The sequence below is a fragment of the Hyla sarda genome, chromosome 10 (assembly GCF_029499605.1).
Source record: "Hyla sarda isolate aHylSar1 chromosome 10, aHylSar1.hap1, whole genome shotgun sequence".
Lineage (NCBI taxonomy): Eukaryota > Metazoa > Chordata > Amphibia > Anura > Hylidae > Hyla > Hyla sarda.
This window is the reverse complement of record NC_079198.1, coordinates 56,126,144-56,145,304: the sequence shown is the minus strand read 5'-3', so window position 1 is coordinate 56,145,304 and position 19,161 is coordinate 56,126,144. Positions and strand designations below refer to the sequence as shown.

Sequence of the window (19,161 nt, the reverse complement as noted above, 5' to 3'; positions counted from 1 at the left end):
TCCCATGACACAGCCTGTCATTCTATCAGATGCCTCAGATGCTACAGATTAAATTATGTGCGCTATGTATGAAGCTATGACAATATGAATACATACTTCATTCACACTGGCCTCATTGTGTCATAAAAAGCAGTGTTTCTAGATCATAGAACAAACCAAAACATTGTAGGAACTCAAAAAAAGTAAAAATACCTTCTTTTCTTCCAAGCTCAGTCTGAGTGGGGGCAAAAATGGGTCAAAGATTATTTGGCTGGTGTTAATATTGATAGGAGATTGTCTCTTGCCGATTGTACATAAATTCCATGCGGAGTTCACCAGGCCCCAAAATGCAGGACCTGCAATAGATTCAATGTCATTTGTGTTGGGTTAATAGTTGAAGGATTTACTTCTAATCATTTAAATACACTTTTACATGAAGAGTAGACATAAAATAAATAATTTTAATAATAAATTACCTAATACTCATCTAGATGAACAATTATTTCAGAAGGCATGCCTTAAAGTTCTCTGGCCCTAATGTGAAATCTACACCAGTGCCCCCTAATAAAGACTATTTATTGTACTGCTGTCCTCTTGTGTGGCAGAAGAGCCTGTGAGCATTTATTATGTATCTCCAATGAGATTATGGCACTTACATATGCATTTGTAGGGAAATAATATCCAAATGAAATATTTACCTGCGAGGACACACATACCATGGACACAACCCTTTTAAAATGACAGTGAATGGCAGTAAAATGTGATGTTATAAAATTAAGGCAAAGATAAATGATGTCAGAACTTTTTCCACCCTTAAAGGGGTACTCCAGCGCTTAGACATCTTATCCCCTATCCAAAGGATAGGTGATAAGATGTCTGATCGCGGGGGTCCCGCCGCTGGGGACCCCCGTGATCCTGCACGCCGCACCCCATTAAAATCAGTCCCCAGAGCGTGTTCACTCCGGGTCTGATTACTGTCGAAGACGGGGACGGAGCATTGTGACGTCACTCAGATCACTTATTTCATTATTTTGAGGCATTTTCAAAAATGAAAGAACTGATCTGATCGGTTGCTATGGGCAACTCAGCAACTTTTCTTCTGGGCAAGTTTTGATAAATCTCCCAATATAACCTGGTGCACACCCATAACCCCTTAAGGACTCAGTGTTTTTCAGTTTTTGCATATTTTTTTTCCTCCTCACCTTTTAAAAATCATAACCCTTTCAATTTTGCACCTAAAAATCTATATTATAGCTTATTATTTGTGCCATCAATTCTACTTTGCAGTGACATTAGTAATTTTATCCAAAAATCCAGAGAAACATAAAAAAAATCATTGTGCAACAAAACTGAAGAAAAAAAGCCATTTTGTAACTTGGGGGCTTCCGTTTCTACGCAGTGCATTTTTTGGTAAAAATGACACTGTCTCTTTATTCTGTAGGTCCATACGGTTAAAATGATACCCTACTTATATAGGTTTGATTTTGTCGTACTTCTGAAAAAAATCATAACTACATGAAGGAAAATTTATACGTAAAAAATTCTCATTTTCTGACCCCTATAACTTTTTTTATTCTTCCGCGTACCGGCCAGTATGAAGGCTAATTTTTTGAGCTGTAATCTGAAGTTATTATTGGTACCATTTTTGTACTGATAGGACTTTATGATCGTTTATTAATTTTTTCATAATATAAAAAGTGACCAAAAATACGCTATTTTGGACTTTTGATTTTTATTTGCGCGTACGCCATTGACCGTGCGGTTTAATTAACGATATATTTTTATAATTTGGACATTTCCGCATGCGGCGTTACCACATGTTTGTTTTTATTTACTCTTTTTTGTTTTTTTTTATGGAAAAAGGGGAGTGATTCAAACTTTTATTAGGGAAGGGGTTAAATGACCATTATTAACTTTTTTCACTTTTTTTGCAGTGTTATAGCTCCTACTACACACACTGATCTTTTACACCAGTCCCTGCAAAGCCATATTCACACTGGTGATTTGTGGCGATTCCGGGTCGTACGGGTCTCCGGCGACCTGGAAAATAAGGGGGATCGGGGTTGTCCAAGACACCCATGATCCCCCTGAAGAGATAGGAGTGAGGTTGCAGGGATGCTACCCCTCCTATCCCTGCTATTGGTTGTTCAGAAGCGACGACCAATAGCAGATCAGGGGCGTGGGGGTTAACGTTAGGTTCTCCAGCTCTGCCCACACACAGTAGTCCGGACAGAGCGGGGGAACTGACGGTGAGCGGCGCCAAAGGTCCACTTACCATCACGGGCTTCAGCTGCGATCGGTGGCAGCAGAGGATGGCGATGCGGCTCCCTGGATCCTACGGAAGTCAGTGAGTTGCCTAGCAACATCTGGAGGGCTATAGTTTGGAGACCACTATACAGTGGTCTCTAAACTGTAGCCCTCCAGATGTTGCAAAACTACAACTCCCAGCATGCCCACACAGCTGTTTGCTGTGTGGGAATGCTGGGATTTGCAGTTTTGTAACAGCTAGAGGGCTATAGTTTGGAGATCACTGTGCAGTGGTCTCTAAACTGTAGCCCTCCCAAAGTTGCAAAACTGCAAATCCCAGCATTTCTAGACAGCCACTGACTGTCCAGGCATGCTGGGAGTTTAGCAACAGCTGGAGGTGCCCTTTTTGGGAATCACTGGTGTAGAATACCCCCTATGTCCACCCCTATGCAATCCCTAATTTAGTCCTCAAATGCGCATAGCACTCTCTCACTTCATAGCCCTGTTGTATTTAAGGGAAAAAGTTTAGGGCCACATATGGGGTATTTCCGAACTTTTACCCCTTTTGAAAAGGAAAAGTTGGGGGCAACACCAGCCTGGTAGTGCAAAAAAAATAAAAATGTTTACACTAACATGCTGGTGTTGCCCCATACTTTTCATCTTCACAAGCTGACGCACAACAAGGCTCAGGAGTGAGAGCGCAGATGTACATTTGAGGCCTAAATTGGTGATTTGCATGGGGGGGTGGCTGATTTTACAGCGGTTCTGACATGAACGCAAAAAAAATACCCACATGTGACCCCATTTTGGAAACTACACCCATCACGGAATGCAACAAGGGGTATATTGAGCCTTAACATCCTACAGGTGAATTTTCATTAAAGTTGGAAGGGAAAATGAAAAAAAAAATCACTAGAATGCTGGTGTTACCCTAAATTTTTCATTTTCACAAGGGAAAATAGGAAAAAAGACCCCCACAATTTGTAACCCCATTTCTTCTGAGTAAGAACATACTCTATGTGTGGATACAAAGTGCTCTGCGGGCACACTACAATGTTCAGAGGAGAGAGAAGGAGTGCCATTGGGCTTTTGAAGAGAAAAATTGTGTTTACAAAGCCCCCATAGTGCCAGAACAATGGACCCCTACATGTGACTCCATTTTAGAAACTACACCCCTCATGTAATGTAATAAAGGGTACAGTGAGCATTTACACCCCACAGGTGTCTGACAGATTTTTGGAACAGTGGTCCGTGAAAATGAAAAATGGAATCTTTAATTTGCACAGGACACTGTTCCAAAGATCTGTCAAATGCCAGTGGGGTGTAAATACTCACTGCATGCAATAGTAGTTAGATATCGGAAGTAGAGCGTGCACTCCCTGGCAGTGTATTTCGAATCAATGTATTATTCAATGGTGTAGGTGTACACCTGATGGGCTGGTGGAGGTAAATGCAGTGGCCCTCAGACAATCACGCTGACACCTGCGGGGTGCAAACACTAGAGTGAGGCATCATAGAATTCACAACAACAACCAAAAAAGTGTGCACTCACCGCAGGGAACGTCAGGCTGTACCAGAGTCCGGGTCACGAGCAGCAGGTTACTGGAGATGCATCACGGGGAGCGCTCAGAGGCGATGCCGGCCTTTTGCACGATAAAGCGTGCTTCTTCCGGCCTCTACTTCACGTCATCGCGCTGCGTCTTTTATCTGTAAGTAGTTACCATAGGGACGTGTAAACAATACGGGACGGAAAGTGGGAAGGGACAAAAGAGTGAGGGCAAACTCAAAAAAGTGAGAAATGCTAATGGAATATATCCTGTTAATTAAACAGGCATAATATATAAATATAGAGATAAGTACGAGCCCAGCAATACTAAAGGTAAAGATCAGAAAAAAGTGTATATTGATACTTGATTAATATGTAATAATATAATTTTTCAAGGTTATACAAATGATGTATAATAGAAACTACTTAAGGAAGGGGGAGAGATCTAGCCGGTCATTAAGGCCTGCTGCGCCCTGCACATTACAACGTAAAATCCACCGCACTTGGCATTGTAAAAGTAGATTTTTAAGGTCTCCTCCTGATTTTGACAGGTAGACTTTCTGGAGGGCTCCGAACATTAGTACTCCTATGTCGTTATTATGTTGTTGAGCTAGATGTTCTGCTATTCTGGGGGAACCATGTCCTTTTTTAAGGGAATAGAGGTGTTCCCTAAAACTGATGTTAAGTTGTCGTTTGGTTTTCCCTATATAAAACCAGAAGCATGGACAAATAAGGTAGTATACCACATATGTGCCTTTGCAAGTTAGCATCTGGAGTACATGATGAGTTACCCCACCTAAAGAAAGGACTTTGTGGTGACAATAGCCGCAATTGCCGCATTTGTAATTACCTTGTAACGGGGAGGCATTGAACCAGGTTCCTGTCCTTCCAATGTCAGTAGGGGGAGTTTTGTTGGAAAGTAAACGGAGGTGGTCGGAAATCGTTTTATTCTTCCTGTAGTATATGAGGGGGGGCATTTTGGCTGCTTGCCTAAGATCTGGATAATTTCCTAGGATTTGCCAGTGCTTCCGCACTGAATTATGGATGATATCATTCATTTGTGAATTTTTAAAGGACAAAGTCAATCTCCTATTCTTAATAGTTGGACTTTTCTTCCTATAGGACAGCAGCTCATTCCTATCCATACCGTCTACCCTCTCACGTGCAGCACGCTCATATCCTACAGGAAGAATAAAACGATTTCCGACCACCTCCGTTTACTTTCCAACAAAACTCCTACTGCTAAAATCAGGAGGAGACCTTAAAAATCTACTTTTACAATGCAAAGCGCGGTGGATTTTACGTTGTAATGCGTAGGGCGCAGCAGGCCTTAATGATCTGCTAGATCTCTCCCCCTTCCTTAAGTAGTTTCTATTATACATCATTTGTATATCCTTGATAAATTATATTATTACATATTAATCAAGTATCAATATACACTTTTTTCATTTCTTTACCTTTGGGCTCGTACTTATCTATATATTTATATATTATGCCTGTTTAATTAACAGGATATATTCCATTAGCACTTCTCACTTTTTTGAGTTTGCCCTCACTCTTTTGTCCCTTCCCACTTACCGTCCCGTATTGTTTACATGTCCCTATGGTAACTACTCACAGATAAAAGACGGAGCGCGATGACGTGAAGTAGAGGCCGAAAGAAGCACACTTTATCGTGCGAAAGGCCGGCATCGCCTCTGAGCGCTCCCCGTGATGCCTCTCCAGTAACCTGCTGCTCGTGACCCGGACTCCGGTACAGCCTGACGTTCCCTGCGGTGAGTGCACACTTCTTTTTTGTTGTTGTAAATACTCACTGCACCCCTTTTTCAATTCTATGAGGGGTGTAGTTTCCAAAATGGGGTCACATGTGTGGGGGTCTTGGCACCACGGGGGGCTTTGTAAACGCCCATGGCCCCTGACTTCCATTCCAAACAAATTCTCTCTCCAAAAGCTAAATGGTGCTTCCCCTCTTCTGAGCATTGTAGTGCGCCAGCAGAGCACTTGATGTCCACACATGGGGTATTTTCAATGGGGTTACAAATTTTGGTAGTCATTTTCTCCTATTTCCACTTGTAAAATTTGGGGAAAAATCTGCATTTTACGCTAGGTTCAGACTACGGAATTTCCGCCTGCAATTCCGCTTTGAAATTGCAGGCGTAAATTCCGCTTGCTAAAATGTACTGTATAGTGAATGGGTTTCCGTTCACAAATTCACACTTTGGAATTTGTGAAGCAGAATTTGTGAAAGGAAAATCTGCTGGGAAATTTCCACCTGAAGAATGACGTTGCTCTTTCTTCAGGTCCTAGCGCCGACTGATTCATTCAACGCTGGCCGCACTTGGAATCTCTGGCCAGAAATTTTCTGCTCGGAGATTCCATAGTCTGAACCTAGCCTTAGTGAAATTTTTTTTTTTCATTTACACATCCAACTTTAACAAAAAGTCGTCAAACACTTGTAAGGTGTTAAGGCTCATTGTACCCCTTGTTACGTTCCTTGAGGGGCGTAGTTTGCGAAATAATATTATTTTTTTTTTTTTTTTGCTGTTCTGACACCATATGGGCTTCCTAAATGCGACATGCCCCCCCAAAACCTTTTCAGCAAATTTTGCTTTCCAAAAGCCAAATGTGACTCCTTCTCTTCTGAGCATTGTAGTTCACCCCCAGAGCATTTTACGTCCTAACATGGGGTTTACAAATTTTTGGGGGCATTTTCTCCTATTACCCTTTGTAAAAATGGTAAATTTTGGAAAAAAAAAAACTTCTTCACTTTAGTGAATTTTTTTTTTTCATTTACACATCCGACTTTAACGAAAAGTCGTCAAACACCTGTGGGGTCTTAAGGCTCACTGAACCCCTTGTTACATGGCTTAAGGGGTGTAGTTTCTAAAATTGTATTCCGTGTGGGGGGTTTTCTGCTCTTCTGGCACCAGAGGGGCTTCATAAATGTGACATGCCCCCAAAAACATGAAGATTTTGAATTTTCTCCTTCACTTTGCTGCTATTCCTGTGAAACACCTAAAGGGTTAACACACTTACTGAATGTCATTTTGAATACTTTGAGGGGTTCAATTTGTATAATGGGTTCATTTATGGGGTATTTCTAATATGAAGGCCCTTCAAATCCACTTCAAAACTGAACTGGTCCCTGAAAAATTCTGATTTTTAAATTTTGTGAAAAATTGGAAAATTGCTGCTAAACTTTAAAGCCCTCTGATGTCTTCCAAAAGTAAGAACATGTCAACTTTATGATGCAAACATATAGTAAACATATTGGGGGAGATTTATCAAAGGATTTAGACTGGTTTTTCCTGTCTAAATTTGTCGCACAGAAAGTCACAGTCTAAATATGTGCGACTTTTCTGCGACGTTTGCTGTAGAGGATTTTTAGAACATGATGCATGCAAGTCTATTTTAGACGGAAATGCATTGGAAAATGCATTGGTGCTGAATTTATCAAGTGCGACTTTTGTGCGACAAGTCGCATCTGCCCAAAATACGCTGAAATGTCAGACCATGTTGGAGCAGGTCTAAATGCAGTTTAAGCTGTAGACCCTGAAGTCTGAGCACAGAATTTATCAAGGGCTGTGAGACCTTTGATAAATTAGGAGCACAATAGACAGGAGACTACCACATACGCTGGTCTATAAGCATACCCAGAATAGACTAGATTAGTAAATGTCCCCCATTGTATATGTGAATCAATATATAATTTATTTGGGATGTCCATTTTCCTTATACGCAGAGAGTTGCAAAAAATGGCCGGGTCCTTAAGGGGTTAAAAAACAGGCCAGTTGTAGTAAACATAATTATGTTTTTCCCTTGCCAGTCTTCACAGCAAAAATGACAGGTTAGCTGCCCGAACAGAAAACATTTCCACTGATTGTGTAAAGACTGCACTTTTTATATGAGTGGCAGATATACACCATCATTGCATAAAATTATAAATTATCATAAATAATGTTTTACTTTTTATTGATGTTTCCTTTTAATAAGTGGTTTCCTCTTCTTATAAAATGATGACACATTACTAGGTTATCCCCTTACCCCTCCCCTCAGTGGTAGACATCCAATCTCTGGGACCCCCACTGATCCTGAGGATGAAGAAAACACAGCACTTATTTAATACTGTATCCCTATTACTGTATTTTCCCTGCGCAGAGATACACTATCCATATGCGCTGCAAAGTACCGCAGCATGGGCCTATGCAATTGGGTGGATTGGAGCGCCATGTGTCTTTCCATTTATTCCCAAGATAGGTGGGGTATATCCTTTCTAACAATCATAAAGTGATGGAATAACCTAATGATATGTCATCATTTTATAATTTGAGTATACCCCTTTAAAGGGAACCTGTCAGGAGGTTCATGCTACTCAAACAAGAAGCAGCATGACACAGATACAGGTTCCGGTTACAAGCAGATATCATGTACTCTGAAACACAGCAACACTTTTATTTCTGCTGTCTAACAGAAATAAAAGAAAAAAAAGGGTGGAAACAAGGTGAAAGGTCATCTGGGTGGTCCTGTCTGCCCCACTGGGCTTCGTTCACAGGGCTTTACCTAAACATGGTTTTAAACTACAATTTCTCCGAGAGGCAGCAGTGTTTCAAAATAAACTATATCAGGTTGCAGTTCGGTAACCTGTGCCGGTTTCATGCCAACCATGGTATGGTATCATAAGAAACAGATTCATATTTTTCTATTAAACATTTAGAAAGAATAGAAGTGGAATGTTATAAACAGACCTATTTGTTACTGAAAACTATCCATTGGGCAACATAATGGTGTTCCACACAAGATCTCATTGTAATGATTAAAAAGATACTACTGTTACTGGACCAGTGGTTTTTTTCTAGTAGAACTCTTAAGAAAAGTGCCGGCTTAAACCATCGCACAAACCCGATTTGGATGTTTGCCATGCTTAGTATCATAAAGGTCAGTCATGATAAATAACAGTTTCACTGTAACAAAGGAATATATTGGAAATTTAACAGCTTGTGTTGGCTATTACAAGCTCCAAAGGGTAAAAAAAAAAAAATCCAGTTTTTTTTTCCTAAAAGAATTAAATGCTGCCAAACTATGTTTTTTTTTTTAATGAGGAATTGAGTGTAGGAATGTATGACCTGCTGGGTTTCAGCTTAACATATGGTGTGCATATTAATAAATTAACATTTACAACATATGCCAGACAGACATTTCTGACAACCAACAAATGGATGTTAAATAGCTTAGAAGGCAGATGCATTTTTCATACTGGAAATATCCCTACTAGATACTATACCAACAAAATGTGTTATTAATATGTGTTAATTCTATATGGAATGACATAGCCTTCATTCCACTGGAAAAATGCAATAATTTACACTTGTTTTAATATGATACATTGAACATATGTTGCTCTCCTTCTGTTGTGTTTTATTAATTAAATTATATTAATAGATGTCCTTAAACTACATGTGTAACTTCTCTCTCTGCACCAAATAGCATTGCATTTAACCCCTTACTCCTGTGGAGAATTTTTTTTTTCAAATCAACTGGTGCCAGAAAGTTAAACAGATTTGTAAATTACTTCTATTAAAAAATAATAATTCTTCTAGTACTTATTAGCTGCTGTATACTACAGAGGAAGTTGAGTTGTTCTTTTTCAGTCTGACCACAGTGCTCTCTGCTGACACATCTGTCCATGTAGGAACTGTCTAGAGTAGGAGCAAATCCCCATAGCAAACCTCTCCTCCTCCGGACAGTTCCTGATATGGACAGAGGTGTCAGCAGAGAACACTATGGTTAAACAGAAAATAAATTCAAAAATAAAAGAACTTCCTCTATAGTATACAGCAGCTAAGTACTGGAATGATTAAGATGGATTTTTAATAGAAGTAATTTACAAATCTTTTATGTTTAACTATCTGGAAGAAGAAATGAAAAAAATTTTTTCCACCGGAGTACCCCTTTAAGTACACAGCCCATCTTGGCCTTAAAGGGGTACTCCACCCCTAGACATCTTATCCCCTATCCAAAGAATAAGGGATAAGATGTCAGATCACCGGGATCCCGCTGCTGGGAAGCCTCGGGATCCCCGCTGCAGCACCCCGCTATCATTACAGCACAGAGCGAGTATAATGACGGGCCATATAGGGGACGGAACAGCGTGATGTCATGGCTCCACCCCTCGTGACATCAAGGCCCGTCGCCTTAATGCAAGTCTATGGCAGGGGGCGTGACGACCGCCATGCCCCTTCCCATAGACTTGTATTGAAAGGGGCAGGCCGTGAGGTCACGAGGGGCAGAGCCGTGATGTAACGATGCTCCGGCCCCTGTATTGCCCGTCATTACGTGCAGAGCGAACTCGCTCTGTGCTGTAATGATAGCAGGGTGCCACAGCGGCGATCCCAGGGCTCCCCAGCAGCGGGACCGCGGCGATCTGACATCTTATCCCCTATCCTTTGGATAGGGGATAAGATGTCTGGGGGCGGAGTACCCCTTTAAGGACACAGAATTATATATTTTTTTTTTGCATTTTGTTTTTTTCCTCCTCGAATCCTAAAAATCATAACTTTTTTAGATTTCCATCCACAGACCCATATGAGGGTTAATTTCTTGCGTGACCAATTGTACTTTGTAATGACATGTTTTTATTTTACCATGTATAGCAAAACAAACTAAAAAAATTATTTGTGTGGGGAAAATGAAAAGAAAACTGCTATTTTGCAAAGTTTGGAAGATTTAGTTTTCCCCACTGTAAACTTAATGGTAAAAATGACATGTTTGCTTTATTCTGTGGGTTAATACAATCAAAATGATACCCATAGTTAGAAACATTTTATTATTATACTGCATTTGAGAAAAATTGCCCTATTTTGACCACCTATAACTTTCTTATTTTTATTTTTTTGTATACGGGGCTCATTTTTAGCACTGTGATCTGTAGTTTTTATTGGCACCACGAATGTGTATATGTTTTTTTTAATTAAATGTATAACATACAATAAATTAATAATATCAATCCTTACAAATTCATTATAACCCATATCAACCCACCCCTCCCCCCTCCTCCTTACCCTCCCTCCCTCTTAAGTCAGCCTGGCCCTTCCCTTATACTACCTTTCATTCCTTACTCTTCTCAATCTCTTCTCTCCTTTCTCCCAGGGTAGCCATTTACTCTTTATTTTTTTATTTTTTTCCACTGTTCTTATAAAACATCATCTCATAAAGCCTAACCTTATTTACACCTTCCAACCATTCATCCATTTAAGGTACTACTGGTGCCATCCATTTCCTTAGTATCAAGATCTTTGCCACTCCTTGGTTTCAAACATTAGGACCACCTCTGTTCTATTTTTTATTGTTTCGAAGACTTCATCCCAAAATTTCTGCAACTTTGTGCAGTTCCATATCATATGTAACCAGTTTGCTCCCTCCTTCCCACATTTGGGGCATTGTGAATTCTCTTTTGCCTTAATTTTATAAAGGAGTTGTGGGGAGTACTGTGCTTGATATACTAACATAAAAAAGACACCCTATTTTTTGCATTAATCGTGGAACTTCCAATATTCCTCAATGCAGTTTTCCACTCTGCCTCTGTTATCCCTCCTATATCTCGTGCCCATCCTAATCTTTTTACTATGTCTTCCCATCCCTTTTGCCCTAACATTTTATATAAAGAACTCATGATTTTCCTCTTTCCACCCTGTGTTATCCTAACATATCCCAACTATTCTGTAATGTGATACCTATTCACCCTTAATTTTTCTTTCGGTGCTTCCCGTCTCCAAGAGTCCCTAAATTGGACATAACCGAAATGTTTTTTCTCATTTAAATCAAACTGCTCACATAACCCCTTCCACTTCATTATCTCCCCATTTGAGCAAACCTGGTCCATGTACACAATTCCCTTATCTTCCCAATTCAGATATTCAGAAATTTCACATATTTCTGGGAGGTTCTCATTATCCCATATTGGGGTACACCACACACTGCTCCGTATCTCTGTTATTAGCTTCATATTTCCCCACACCCTTCCCAACAACTCCCTCACTGTATTCCCATCTTTGCTATCCCTCTTTAATCTACCGCTCTCCAATAATTCCCATATTGAACTGCACTTCACTCCTTCCTTTCCAAAGAAAGCTGTTAATGAATGCTGTTCTTGAATAATCAATGTTAGTTGTGAGAAAATTTCGGAATACCCAACCCCCCTTTTTCTAGAGGGAGATACAGGTACTGGGATTTCACCCTAACCCTTTTCCGACCCCAAATGAGGCCATTTATTTTGCATTCTTGATAGGAGAGGCTCTTAAGTAATGCGTTAACATTGGTAATAGCACCATTCTAAGCAGTCCTATTCTGTCTGCCATGCTAAAACTCATTTTACTCCAGATGTTTATTTTCCCCATTACCTTACCCATCAGGGGAACTAAATTTAAATGCACAAAATCTGAAGGGAACCTAGAGATTTATAAAGAGAATAAATAGTCTTAATAGCCTTTAAAAAAGCTGTGCCCAAATTAAACTTCTCCACCACCCCAAAAAGGAATCCCCACTCCACCCTGTCAAACGCCTTGCTAGCGTCCAAAGACAGGATGGAGTGGGGATCCCCCCCATGTGTTTGAATATTAAGAAATGTCCTGTGTATGTTTCCAAACATGCTCCCCCCCTGTCAAGAATCCCTTCTGTTCTTCGCCAATAATCTCACCCAAAACTTTTTTCAATCTTCCTTCCCAAATCTTAGCCAAAATTTTGTAATCCGTATTTAGTAATGAAATTGGTCGATAGTTTTCCATCCTTTCCCTGCTACCCCCTTCTTAGGAATCAATATTATCACTGCTTCAGACATCGAGGGAGGCATAGCCCCTCTTTCCAAGGATTCATTAATAATCTATCACAAGCAGGACAACAGGGACCCCCGAAATCTCCTATATAGCTCAAATGTAAATCCGTCTGACCCTGGGGCAGAATTCCCTGCAAAGGATCTCAGTGCCTCCTGCACCTCTCCCAAATTAATCGCCTCATTCATTCTTCTAGTCTCTTCCTCTTTTAACCTAGGTAAGGCCAATCCTTGTAAAAACTCTTTAATCTCCGCCTCAGATTTTTCCCCCTCGGATGCATATAATGCTTGATAATATTCCTTCGCCACATAACGTATCTCCTCTTGATCAAACACTATTTTCCCCTCCTTATTTACTAGGCTAGAGATTTCCGAATTTTCTCTTTGTTTTTTTTTTTTATTATACCAGCCAACCATTTATTGGACTTGCCTCCTTCAACATATCTCTTTTGTCCCCCAAAAAAGGTCCTGTGTTGGGCCTTCTCCAGAATGAACTCCTTATATTCCTTTTGTGCCTGTTCTAATTTTTCCCATTTCTCTTTTCCTGTATCCCTTGCATATTTTTCCTCCATTTTTTTAATCTGAATTATCAGATTATCTTCTTTCCTCCTTACTTCTTTCCTAAAATGGGCTATATTTTTTATCAGGATCCCCCTCAAGTATGCCTTCAGGGCATCCCATACCATAAAAAGATCAGCAGACCCTTTGTTAGTATCCCCAAACCATTTAATCTCTTCATCTATACCCTTTGTTACTTTTTCCTCTTCAAACCAGTGTGGGTTAATAGTTCTAATTTTATTCTGGGGGGAACCTAGATCACCATACCCAAAGTTGCAAACCACCATAGAATGATCAGACACACCCTTAGGTTCATAATTTTTTTTTTAATAACCCTTGCCCCACTATCATTAGCCAAAATCATATTGATTTGTGACACAGTTTTATGGGACAAGCTATAACAGGAAAATGTTTCTCTCTCTGGATTCAGATTTCTCCATACGTCCCTCAAACCTAGTTCACCGCAGAACTCTGCTAGGACGTTCCTCCCTTCCCTTATATTCCTCCTCTACGATCCCTTTTGTTATCCATTACAGAGTTGGTCACCCATGATATACAAATCCCTATAGTTTTTCCCATTTAAGAAATCCAACAAATTTCACAATACCTCTGTTTTAAAGGGGGGAGGAATATAGACAAAGGCAAGAACAGCCAGCACCTTGTCCCATACTACATGGAGAAACACAAATCTCCCCCTGTCATCACACAAGACATTTTTTACCTGTATATTCATTTTTCTATGTATTAATACGGAAACCCCAGATGAGTAGTTAGTTCCATGCGAATGAAATTCCTGGGCTATCCATTTCTTTTTAATCAGGTGTGCGGACTCTTTGGTTAGGTGTGTTTCTAACAGGCATATGACTGCTGGCAAATAATTTTTAATTCTGTCCATAATAGCTACTCTTTTCTTTCTCTCCCTAATACCCCTAATATTCCAAACTAACACTTTACCACCTTGGCTACCCTGAGTCTCCATACTCCTCTATTACGCCCCCTCCTTCACTCTGGTCACTATGCCAGGCTGACTTCCCTCCTTCTCCCCCCCCCCCATCCCCCACCCCGCTCCTAACAACGGATCCCTCCACTATTCACTTGCTCTCACGCTCCTCCCTCTCCCTTCAACCTCCTCCCAGTTTTAAAACTTTATAACTTTCCAACCCCTGACTTTCCAACCATTTTCCTGCCTCCCCTGAGGACAGAAATATTTGTGTTTTTCCATTATAAACCACCCTCAAACGAGCAGGAAATAACAGTGAGAAGACAATATTCAGGCTGTGCAGCCTCTTCTTAATGTCTCTGTACTTCATTATTTTCCTTTGAGTCTCTTTCGAGAAATCGGGGTAAAAAAAAAACACTTGCACTTCCCACTTCAACTTTCCCCCTCTCCCTTGATAGCTTCAGGAGAATGTCTCTATCTTTAGCACACATAAATTTTAACAATAGCGTCCTTGGCAGGGCTCCTGGTGGAGGTTTAGTAAAAGGAATCCTATGTGCTCTCTCTATAGCATACCAAGCAGAGAATGTCTGTTCTCCAAAAATATTGTGTAACCATTTTGTAAAAAAGGCAATGGGGTCAGTTCCCTCTTCCCACTCTGGCAGGCCAATAACTCTTACATTCACCCTTCTTGATCTGTCCTCTAAGTCTTCAATTTTCCCTTTCAAATATTTATTCTCTTTAGTGAGTTCTTCTTGCACTCTTTCAATACCCTGTATTTTACCGTCCATTTGGGGCACCATTTTTTCTATCTTGCCCACTCTTTCTTTCACCTTTTTTTATATCTTCACGAATCAAACTCACATCTGAGCTGAGGCTACCCACTTGGACTGTCAACTCTTCCCGCGCCTTATTACTTTTCTCCACACCACATAGTATAGATGACAATATGGGAGTATTAACATCTTTGCTCTCTCCCTCCTCCATCATTCCTTCCTCTTGTAACACCCCGTATCTGGAACCATACATGCTATCTCCATGTCTTTGTGTCCTGGTTTTAATAGTTTCTTTAGGTGATTTTAGGAATGTATCCAGTCCTCCTGCTTCCCCCGCTGAGTTACCACCAGATCTCCTAGGTTGAATCTTATGAGCCATAACACTTTACAATTTATTTCCATGCAATAATCCCATAAAAAGTGCAGTTCATCTGCTCTAGTTTCTGTCCTCTCTGAACATCAGGTGTGAGGGATAGTGTTTACCTCAGTTCTATTGTGCTGCAAAGCCTATACTGCTAACTCTTGCAAGTAGTCTGTCCTCTCTGAACATCAAGTGTGAGAGATATTGTTTACCTCAGTTCTATTGTGCTACAAAGCATATCTTGTTAACTCTTTCAGATAGTCTGGTATCCTGAGAACTTTTCCGTCCCGGACTCCTGTAAAGTCATATGTAAACACCATTTAGTGATTTAAGCTCCTCAATGTATCGACCCTTAACAATCCCTGCAAGCAAAGCGTATTCTGGGAACAAAGTGGGGTGGGGGGGGGGAGGGGGTAGACTCCAGCTTCCCTATTCTTAGTACATCATTGTCCCCAGTTCCACACCAGTATTGTCCTTCGGGGGGGGAGGTGGAGAGGGCATTCAGGCCAGTGGGTGTAGCAGTGGTAGCCAGGGGGGGGTGAGAGGGGGGTAGCTGTCACACAGGTCGCCCGTCTCCTCAATCGACATTCCACAGCCCCGCACCACTGCCCACAACCCTCCTAATGTAAAACAAGGGAGGAGTAAATTCACTCTCATCGTTACAGAAGGTGTCTTTCCAGCCTTACCGGCGACCTCAGCAGCATTCTCCTGGCTTCAGATCCCTCGTGGTGGATGGCGTCCTTCTGCGGCAGCACGTAAAAGTCACCTGACCACCAAGACCTCCCCGCGCTCCACTCTCTTACTTCCTGCCGTGCCTCCTTCTTGCAGCCAGGGCTCCTTTCTTCTCCCTGCACGCCTCTCCACCCATCCACCTCCGCCGCGCGTCGCACACGCCACCGTCACCCGGGCCATCCATCTCACATCTTCAGGTACAGGCAAAATCCTCCATCGGGGTACTTCCTTCTTCCACCCCGATCTGGGGTAATCAGTCCGGGGATTGCACATCATGATTCAGAGGAGAGAGGGAGAGAGCTCCTGGAGTGTTCAGAGCCGATGAGATCACATCCTCTTGTCACGTGACCTCACGAACGAATGTGTAACGAATGTGTATATGTGATATCTTAGTTTTTATAAATTTTTTGGGAATATGATGTGACAAAAAAAGCTGAAATTATGGTCTTTTGTTTTTTTTTTACGTTTACGCAGTTCACTGTACAGGATCATTATCATTATATTTTCATAGTTCAGACATTAAGACACGTGGAGTCACAGACAATAAATATGTAAATTGAGTGGACAGAGCCCCGCCTTCTATGCAGGATTCACTGAATTTAGCAGAGGATCTTCTAGGGGACAAATCTTGGGACCTACTGGACATATTTAAATAAGTGACCCCTGTTCACTCACTCTATAACCCAGTGTATTGGGTTTAGTGTGGGTGAACAGACTGACAGTTTTCCTTTAAGCCCTTAACAACGCAGGACGTATAGTTACGTCCTGCGCTGGCTCCCGCGATATGAAGCGGGATCGCGCCGCGATTCCGCATCATATCGCGTCGGTCCCGGCGCTCATCAAAGGCCGGGACCTGCGGCTAATACCACACATCGCCGATCGCGGAGATGTGCGGTATTAACCCTTTAGAAGCGGCGGTCAAAGCCACCGCTTCTAAAGTGAAAGTGAAAGTGACCCGGCTGCTCAGTCGGGCTGTTCGGGACCGCCGCGGTGAAATCGCTTTGTCCCGAACAGCTTGCAGGACACCGGAAGGGCCCTTACCTGCCTCCTCGGTGTCTGATAGGCGAATGACTGCTCCGTGCCTGAGATCCAGGCAGGAGCAGTCAAGCGCCGATAACACTGATCACAGGCGTGTTAATACACGCCTGTGATCTGTGTAAAAGATCAGTGTGTGCAGTGTTATAGGTCCCTATGGGACCTATAACATTGCAAAAAAAAAGTTAAAAAAATGTGTTAATAAAGGTCATTTAACCCCTTCCCTAATAAAAGTTTGAATCACCCCCCTTTTCCCATAAAAAAATAAAACAGTGTAAAAAAATAAAAAATAAACATATGCGGTATTGCAGCGTGTGTAAATGTCCGAACTATAAAAATGCATCATTAATTAAACCACATGGGCAATGGCGTACGCGCAAAAAAATTCCAAAGTCAAAAAAAGCGCATTTTTGGTCACTTTTTATACCATTAAAAAATGAATAAAAAGTGATCAAAAAGTCTGATCAAAACAAAAATGGTACCGATAAAAACTTCAGATCACGGCGCATAAAATGAGCCTTCATACCGCCCTGTACATGGAAAAATAAAAAAGTTATAGGGGTCAGAAGATGACATTTTTAAACGTATATGTCACGATGCCGGCTGGCAGGAGGTGGATCCTCTGTGCCAGAGAGGGATAGCGAGGACCGTGCTAGTGGACCGGTTCTAAGACACTACTGGTTTTCACCAGAGCCCGCCGCAAAGCGGGATGGTCTTGCTGCGGCGGTAGTGACCAGGTCGTATCCACTAGCAACGGCTCACCTCTCTGGCTGCTGAAGATAGGCGAGGTACAAGGGAGTAGGCAGAAGCAAAGTCGGACGTAGCAGAAGGTCGGGGGCAGGCGGCAAGGTTCGTAGTCAGGGGAGATAGCAGAAGTTCTGGTACACAGGTTTTTAAACACACAAAACGCTTTCACTATGCACAAGGGCAACAAGATCCGGCAAGGAAGTGCATGGGAGGAGGTTAGATATAGTCAGGGACCAGGTGGGAGCCAATTAAGCTAATTGGGCCAGGCACCAATCATTGGTGCACTGGCCCTTTAAGTCTCAGGGAGCTGGCGCGCGCGCGCCCTAGAGAGCGGAGCCGCGCGCGCCAGCACATGACAGCAGGGGACGGGAACGGGTAAGTGACCTGGGATGCGATTCGCGAGCGGGCGCGTCCCGCTGTGCGAATCGCATCCCCAACGGCCATGACAGAGCAGCGTTCCCGGTCAGCGGGACTGACCGGGGAGCTGCAGGGAGAAAGACGCCGTGAGCGCTCCGGGGAGGAGCGGGGGCCCGGAGCGCTAGGCGTAACAGTACCCCCCCCCTTAGGTCTCCCCTTCTCTTTGTCCGGTAACTGCCTCCCCTGGGATGAGGACACCGGGAAAGGATGTAGGGATTCCTCAACGGCAGGCAGAAGCGCAGGAGTAGGAATGGGGAGAGAGGGCAGAGGGCGAGACCTGGCACGGGGCAGTGTGACACCAGGACGAGGGCCATGAGGGGACACAGAGGCTTGCCTGATGGGACTGGGAGGGGGGGAGGGGCATTTCCTGTGGCAGGCAGAGTCCTTAATGACCTTAGGGGGACCGGATACAGGAGGAACCACAGGGTCACGGCAGGGAGTACTGGGAACCGGTAGAAGGCAGTCCTTGGAACAAGAGGGACCCCAACTCTTGATCTCCCCAGTGGACCAATCCAGAGTTGGGGAATGGTGTTGAAGCCAGGGTAGTCCAAGGAGAACTTCAGAAGTGCAATTAGGAAGGACAAAAAATACAATTTCCTCGTGATGAGGTCCGATGCACATTAGGAGGGGCTCCGTGCGGTAACGCACGGTGCAATCCAACCTGGCTCCGTTGACCGCGGAAATGTGGAGTGGCTTGACAAGACGGGTCACCGGAATGCGGAATTTATTCACAAAGGACTCCCGAATAAAATTCCCAGAAGCTCCAGAGTCCAGGCAGGCCACGGCTGAGAGGGGAGAGCTGGCTGAAGTAGAAATCCGAACAGGCACCGTGAGACGTGGAGAAGCCGACTTGGCATCAAGAGACGCCACACCCACGAGAGCTGGGTGCGAGCGTGCGTTTCCCAGACGTGGAGGACGGATTGGGCAATCCACCAAAAAATGTTCAGTACTGGCACAGTACAGACAAAGATTCTCTTCCTTACGGCGATTCCTCTCTTCCAG

General features: G+C 42.6%; 1 protein-coding gene across 2 annotated transcripts in view; it reads right to left on the bottom strand.

The window, feature by feature from the left end:
• LOC130294530 (carbonic anhydrase-related protein 10-like) overlaps positions 1-19,161 on the bottom strand; it is a 749,095-nt gene that overhangs the window by 293,959 nt on the left and 435,975 nt on the right. For both annotated transcript variants that reach the window (XM_056544464.1, XM_056544463.1), the window contains exon 3: positions 193-335. In XM_056544464.1, the coding sequence (XP_056400439.1) occupies positions 193-335 (143 nt within the window). The remainder of the gene's footprint in view (positions 1-192; positions 336-19,161) is intronic.